At 46.0% G+C, this 8,069-nt stretch overlaps 1 protein-coding gene across 1 annotated transcript; it reads left to right on the forward strand.

Moving 5' to 3' along the window:
• Positions 1 to 1,149: 1,149 nt before the first annotated feature.
• On the forward strand, positions 1,150 to 6,386 carry AMIGO2 (adhesion molecule with Ig like domain 2). The gene is made up of 2 exons (XM_027595264.2): positions 1,150 to 1,565; positions 1,939 to 6,386. The coding sequence occupies exon 2, from the start codon at positions 2,001 to 2,003 to the stop codon at positions 3,564 to 3,566; it is 1,566 nt and encodes a 521-aa protein (XP_027451065.1). The 5' UTR covers positions 1,150 to 1,565; positions 1,939 to 2,000; the 3' UTR covers positions 3,567 to 6,386.
• Positions 6,387 to 8,069: the final 1,683 nt, after the last annotated feature.

Here is an 8,069-nt window from a genome sequence, read left to right on the forward strand (position 1 = left end):
CATTCAAATCCCATCGTTAAAACTGATCTTGGAATTAAACAAAAACGGATTTTTAATCGAAAAGCTCATCAACCCCAAACCCTCCACCTTGTATTTGTCCGCCTGGGCTTTTTTCGGGCGGGGGGGGAGCGGTAGGCGGTGTGTCCACCCTGGGTTGTACCTTTCCCAGCCTGCTAGACCAAAGCACGCTTGAGGAGTCCGGCGCCCGCCTGTCTCACGGGAAGTATGTAGAACGCCCGCGCAGGTACCCGTTCTAGGATCAGTACCTATCCGGCATGAACACATTTACCTCCAACCCACCCCAACTCCAAACCCCTAAAAAAAAAAAAAAAGTCTGGCTCCGGGATGTTGTTTTTTTTTTTTTTTTTTAAAGCTCAATACCCTTATCTTTGCATTCCAGCCAGAAGGTCGGCCCCAGGCCTTCTTTCCTGTGCTCCTTTTCCGACTGGGCACCATCCTCGATGCCGCCTCCTGAGTTAGGAAAGGGATAGAACTTTCCTAGGGAGGTGCGGCGTGTCCCCGCAGCGCCTTCCCGGTTCCTTCCCCCAAACAGAGATCTTGGTCGCACAGGAGGGAAAGTGCCCATTTCTCTACACCGCCCCCCCCCAAACGTGGGCGGAGACGGAAGTCCACTTCTGTGTTTATTTTCAAAACCTTTAAAACCCGCTGCACTTAGCCCTGTGGAAGCCTCCTTGGCCCTGGCCCAAAGAAAGCTACAAGAGGTCAGGGAGCTCAGTGGACCCGGGCGGCCGCGACAGTGGAGTCTTCAAGGGAGAGACCTCTCCTTTCCTGGCTGGGCGTGCCCCCTGAACCCCCTCCCCACCACCTCATTCGGGGCTGGACACGCGCACACAGCGGGTGGGCATGGCTGAGCTTCGGGCGCACACCCCACTCCGCCGCGTCCGTCTTCCCGGAGGCGGGAGGTGACGGCAAGGCCGCGGGGTGGGGGTGAAAGGGATGCCGGCCGCCGCTCCGATTGGCTGCGCCGCCGCCCCCTCCCGGCGCCGCGCGCCCCCCGCGGTGCGCCCAGCCGGCTCCCGCCCGCAGCCTCGGAGCTGCTTCTAGCCGGAGGGAGGACGCGAAGGGGCGGGACCGTCTCCCCGCCCCGCTGCCGACCCCGTCCACGGGGATAAAACCCGGGCGGCGGCGCGCGGGAACCCCGGGTCCTGCTGGCTCCGGAGCCCGGGGAGGCGGGGCTGGGACCGACCCGCTGCCGGCGCCCCCGCCCGTCGGACACGGCTCCGGGAGTGGGGCGCCCCGCGCCGGGACACGCAACGGCCAGGGCGCCGAGGCGGTACCTTTAGCCGAGCAATGAAGAGAGCCGGGGAGAACCCATCGGAGCCGACCGAGACGTTTCCTGCGCCCGGGGTGGCCGCTGCCGCCGCGGCTGCTTGAAACTCCCCAAAGTTGAGAGCCAGCGAGAGGCTGCCGCCCGCCGGAGCAGAAGGGAAAGGAACTCGGAAGATGCAGGAGTGACGGACCGAGACAGACAGACTCGCAGACCTTCCGAAGACACCACCGTTGGCGGCCTATCGCCAGAGCCAGTGAGGAGGCTTTTCGGCTCTGTGAGTTTCTGGATGGGTGGCTTCCTGTGCATTTCCGTTTGTTTGTAGGATGCGTTTTGTGTATTTCTGTGTCTGTTGCAGTGAGTTTAAAAAACGACGCAGCCTGCACGTTAAAAAAAAAACAAAACTTAATTTCTGATGTTGAGACGGTTGTGTTGATAGATTGTGACCGTAAATGTCTGTAAGCAGGAGTACCCCAGGAAAATAAATTGCATTTAACAGTAAAAAACCATCGTATGCTCCCCCAGCGTGACACACAACCTGCATTTCAAAAGTTATTGAAAAGAAAGCAAGATACGACTCTTAAGGGTTAACTGGTGGTAGTTAACTTTGCTTTCCCCCTCACCGCTTTCAAATATTGATTGTTTACCAGGTTCACTGGTGGGAGGCTGAGCTGGTGGAAAGGCGCCAGGAAGAGACTTGGAGGCGACCATAATGTCTTTACGTTTACACACGCTGCCCACCCTGCCTGGAGTTGTGAGACCGGGCTGCAGGGAGCTGCTGTGTTTGTTGGTGATCACGGTGACCGTGAGCCGCGGCGCCTCCGGGGTGTGCCCCACCGCCTGCATCTGTGCCACGGACATCGTGAGCTGCACCAACAAAAACCTGTCCAAGGTGCCCGGGAACCTTTTCAGACTGATTAAGAGGCTGGATCTAAGCTATAACAGGATCGGGCTTCTGGATGCTGAGTGGATTCCAGTATCATTTGTGAAGCTGAACACCCTAATTATCCGTCATAACAACATCACCAGCATTGCCACAGGCAGTTTCTCCACAACTCCAAATTTGAATTGTCTTGACTTATCCTCCAATAAGCTGAAGACGGTGAAAAGTGCAGTGTTCCAAGAGTTGAAGGTTCTGGAAGTGCTTCTGCTTTACAACAATCACATTTCCTATCTCGATCCTTCAGCTTTTGGAGGGCTCTCCCAGTTGCAAAAACTCTACTTAAGTGGAAACTTTCTTACCCAGTTTCCCATGGATTTGTATGTTGGAAGGTTCAAGCTGGCAGAACTGATGTTTCTAGATGTTTCTTATAACCAAATCCCCTCCCTGCCAATGCACCATATTAATTTAGTACCAGGAAAACAGCTGAGAGGCATCTACCTTCATGGAAACCCATTTGCCTGTAACTGTTCCCTTTATTCATTGCTGATCTTTTGGTATCGCAGGCACTTTAGCTCAGTAATGGATTTTAAGAATGATTATACCTGTCGCCTGTGGTCTGACTCTAAGCACTCCCATCAGGTGCTTCTGCTCCAGGATAGCTTTATGAATTGCTCGGACAGCATCATCAATGGCTCCTTCCATGCACTTGGCTTTATTCATGAGGCTCAAGTTGGGGAAAGGCTGATTGTCCCCTGTGACAGCAAGACTGGCAGTGCAAATACCGATTTCATTTGGGTCAGTCCGGATAACAGACTGCTGGAGCCCGATAAAGAGCTGGAAAACTTTCACGTGTTTCACAATGGAAGTCTGGTTATAGAAAGTCCTCGTTTTGAGGACGCTGGAGTGTATTCCTGTATTGCCATGAACAGGCAGCGCCTGTTAAATGAGACTGTGGATGTCACAATCAACGTGAGCAATTTCACCGTAAACAGATCCCACGCCCATGAGGCATTTAACACAGCTTTCACCACCCTCGCAGCCTGCGTGGCCAGTATCGTTTTGGTACTCTTGTACCTCTATCTGACGCCGTGTCCCTGCAAGTGTAAAACCAAGAGACAGAAAAATACTCTCAACCAAAGCAATGCCCATGCGTCTATTCTCAATCCCGGCCCTGCTAGCGACGCCCCCGCTGACGAACGGAAGGCAGGTGCCGCTAAAAGAGTGGTGTTTTTGGAACCCCTGAAGGATCCCGCTGCAGGGCAGAATGGGAAAGTCAGGCTCTTTCCCAGTGAACCGGTCATAGCCGAGGGCATCCTGAAGTCCACGAGAGTGAAATCCGACTCCGATTCGGTCAATTCCGTGTTTTCAGACACACCCTTTGTGGCGTCCACTTAATTTTGTGCCTGTCTCCATATGCTGTAGTAATTCAATTATTCCATACTTAACTTTCTGTGCAGTCTGCAAAATAAACAGCAGGACAGAAATGGTGTTGTTTTGTGTTTTGAAATGCAACCAAATGGCCTCTTTAAATGGTTACTAGGAAATGTGGTAAGGTGCACTTTGATTCCTCAATTTGCCAGAGAAAGATGGGGTTGTTTTCCAAAGTTTAAGTCCTAGACAACACTTAGACTTTAGCGGCACTGATAATTTCGAAGCTGGTCTGGAGGTGACCTTGTCTTTTTGCTCAGGATTCTTGAAAGAAATATTAAATTTCATGTATTGGTGTTCCTTAAAAAGAGACTTTACTAGCTTCTTAGGACCAAAGTTATTTTAAAGAAAAGCATTAGCGTCCTATTTCATTTTTTAAAAGATGTAGAAGGAAGAACCAAAAGGCACTTACAAAGCACAAAGTCAGTTTAGATTTGGGAATAATTCATCTAATTTCATCATTCGAGACCGCAGTAAACAGACTACACTGATAAGATTTGCTGGATAATGCCACATCCCAAATGCTGTTAGATAAATAGTGCAATAAAGGTACATTTGTTTGACTGTCTTCTTTCCATTCTGTACATTTCTTAGCCTTGCACAAAAGATCTTATTGAAAGTTGAAAGTTATTGTCATTTGTTGCCATAAATATGTAGGTGTCAGTACCAAAATGAATAACTTCTTAACCCTTTGTTCTAGCTGACTAATATTTGTTCATATGCTCGTGTATATGTAAATCAAATTATATGAACTATTAAATAGATCCTACTGTATTGTGCTTTGGACATTTGAATTAATGTAAATACATGTATTCTGTGACTTGATGTTCTGTTTTATTTGGCTATTTAAAAACATAAATCTAAGATGTTTTATGTGGTCAGATTGTTCTGCTTTGTCTAAAGCACCCTCTCTAGCAAGCATCTCTCTAGATTTTTTGGAGTTACAACATAGAGTTCATCTTGTCAAAGAGGGTGAAAGGCTCTAAAGTGTTCTACCCAATTTATGCCTTCTCTATGACACTTTACTCTGATGTCATTATGTACTTCAGCCAGGTGTGGAAGACACCTAAGCCCCAATTCTGTAGCACACTGAGAGCCCAGGCGACCTCCTCTTTGTTCCCATGTCTGCTGTGAGGTGATCAAGTACTCCTTCTGGACCTGATTCCCTCAGCTATAAAATGAAGATTGCAGGCAAGGTGATGTTTTAGGTTCCTCCCCACGCTGGAAGTGATGATGTCCGGGTGGCCTTGTCTCCACCACAGACTTGTACGGGCTCTCGGAAACTGTCCCACATACCGATGGAACACAGGAGTGGGGTTGTTAGCCTCGCCTAGTGCTGCATAGCCCTAAGGGACTTTTTGAACTGTCAAGTCCACCTCCTTCTCTTTCTCAGGGACAAATGAAGCCCAGAGAAGATTGTGGGTTATGTAAGACCACACAGTGAATTAGTGACCAGGAGGGAAGGACAGCTCAGGTACAGATTCTTCCTGGCAAAGACAAGGGAGTCAAAGAATGGGCATGGAGAAAGAGCCAAAGAATGAGACAAAAGAGTGGTCAGAAAGTGGCAAAGGAGAATCAGGGCTGTGTTGTCCCTGGGGCTAAGAGAAAAGAGAATTTGCAAAAGATGGAAATGGGGCAACAGTGACAAAAACACAGAGACGGACATGACGAGGTGAGACTGACTAACAGTGGTGGTTTGGGGGAAACAGTGGACATTTGGGGACAGCTCTGTAAGTGCCAAGCCAGGCCTCCTGTGGCAGACGCTGGTTAGCAGGGGGTTGAGGAGTGAGTTGCCCCCACAGAGTAGGATGCAGAGCCACTACTCAGGAGCACTGAAAATTCTTTGTTGCGGTGTGAAAAAATTGCCACCTCTGCCTTTAAAACATAAACATCACCAGTTAGATAAGATCCTTTAGACCCAAAGCTGTTACAGGCAAACGTTTTATTCCTGTTCCTGCCATTTAATTAATTAGGAAGAATTCTGTGATTTGTATGACCTTTGAAGTGCTCCCTCTTTCTTCATACTTGGGGAAACTCACTAAAAGATGCTGTGATTTGTTCAGCTTCACATAGCAAGTCTGGACACAAGGAAAAACTCTCGAACCACCGATGCTCTCCGGCAATGGGCAGGGCTGCCTCCAGGGGCCATGATTACCTTGACTTTGAGTGTGCCAAAGAGCAGGGCCATGCACTGGCAGGGAAGTTACAGAGAGGGTCTCTGAAGTGCACCCTTTCTGGACAGGATCCTTAGGGTCCCTCAGCCCTCAAAACCCTTGATGCTAGGAAACCTGTGTTGCTTTTGGCACAATAACATGGACAGTGCTTGGAGGAGGGAGTTTGTGGAGCCTGATCTTGGCTGGTCCTAGTATATTTTGGGTAAATGAAGGATGAGCTGAGATTGAAATTAACGTATGCATAATCACAATGAAAACAAACAAAATCCTGAATACTGAAAAGCAAAGCTGTATTTTGAACAAAAGGAGGATGGCATGGTGGTGAAAAAGCATGGAACTGAATGTTACCATGTGGAATTCTAAGTTCTTAGGTATATCTTTTTTTTTTTTTTTTTGGTAGCAGCCTGATCACATGTATTTTAAATATAGGAACAGAACTAATTTGTAACTTAAATTTGTCCCACTCAAAAATTTTATATAATTTTCCTTCCAAGTAATAATCTGGATTATGTAACTAGGTTATTCTTTTAAGATACTTAATATTTTTTATTATAGGGTTGTGAGAGAAGTGGATACACATTGGAGAAATAAAGCAAAGATCAAAGATGTGAAATTTTCCTGGGCTCAGAGTATTTTTTCACTAAAATTAAATGATACTAGTCTTCTGGCAATGGACTCTATAGATAATCATTAAATCTCTTAACTACACTTTTTCTTAAGATTTATAATCTGAGGGGCGCCTGGGTGGCCAGTTGGTTAAGTGTCTGCCTTCGGCTCAGGTCATGACCCCAGGGTCCTGGGATGGAGCTCCGGGAATGGGGAGAAGGGGGCGGGAAGGGGTCCCTGCTCAGTGAGGAGTCCACTCCTCCCTCTCCCTCTGCCCCTCTCCCCCCCTCGTGCTTTCTTGCATGCATGGGCTTTCGCCCTCTCAAATAAATAAAATCTTAAAAAAAGAAAAAGATTTATAATCTGAAAGAATGACCTAAGACATTTTCTTATTTAGAATCAACTTCTGTATTAATCCTCATTGTTTGGCCTAAAGAGATGTAAATCTATTTATTTTTGGCTTTAATTGCATGAATTATTTGCCCAGAAAAAAATGTGTTTTTTTTTTTTTTTTTTTTTTTTAATTTTTCCAAATAAACATTTTCCTAAATGTTCAGCACAGGGGGCGTAGGTGAAACTTATGGGGGTGGAAACCAGAGACAGGAAGTTACACTGTCAGTCCAATTTCTAAAAAGACGTCTGATTTGGGATTATCCTGCTAAGCACTGTTAAAACAGGAAACAGCCTAGGGGCCCTTGGGTGGCTCGGTCGGTTAAGCATCTGCCTTTGGCTCAGGTCATGATCCCAGAGTCCTGGGATCATGTCCTGCATCAGGCTCCTTGCTTAATGGGGAGTCTGTTTCTCCCTCTCCCTCTGCTGCTCCCCCTGCTTGTGCTCTCTCTCTCTCTCTGTCAAATAAGTAAATAAAATCTTTTAAAAATTAAAAAAAAAAAAACAAGAAACAGCCTAAACATCCTCCAACATCATTGGCTTTTCCTTTGCCATAACTGCTGCTTGATTATTGTCCCCGTTTGGGGTATCATCTAGTGTTTACCAAGTGTCTGTAATAGTAATAGGTCTGACACCAGGCTTCTTGAGAGAATCACAGTGAAAAGGTAGATAAACAAGGGTTTCTAGCAGCTACCCTCTACACACTCCCCAACCAGTGATTCTGACTGAGGAGTTTGGGGTAAGGCCCACCCATCATATTTTAAATATTTTTTTTCATAATTCTGATTCTTCCTATTTTGATGAAATGTATCCTAAACTGGGACCACCTCCAATGTTGTGGTTAGGGCTATGTCAAAATAGATTATTATTACTTGCTAATGGATTTATTAATAAAAAGAATTTTAGCGCTCTTTAAAAAAATTCTAATGTGTTAGAGAAACAAAAGAGTTGATTCTCTGATACTAAATGAAGTATAGAATAAATTATTGGCTGTAATTTATGATTTATATTTTTCAAAATTATAAAAATATAGAATAATTACTTTGAGATAATTCAATCTCTGATTCTCTCATTTTTAAAACTATTTTTGGTTTGAAAGCAGCTACAAAAGATCTGGTCTGTAACAATAAACTCTGGAACTTTCAGATTTGATTACATTATAGTAAAGTGAAGGCATGTTTGAGTGTAGATTTCATCTACAGAAAACCAAACTCCTTTGTTTTTCAATATAATAGAATAATAGTTTTTAAAGAGAACATTAAGATTCCTTTCATGGTTCTCTCATGACTCCCTGCCCAAG

Source organism: Zalophus californianus, chromosome 9 (genome assembly GCF_009762305.2).
Source record: "Zalophus californianus isolate mZalCal1 chromosome 9, mZalCal1.pri.v2, whole genome shotgun sequence".
NCBI lineage: Eukaryota > Metazoa > Chordata > Mammalia > Carnivora > Otariidae > Zalophus > Zalophus californianus.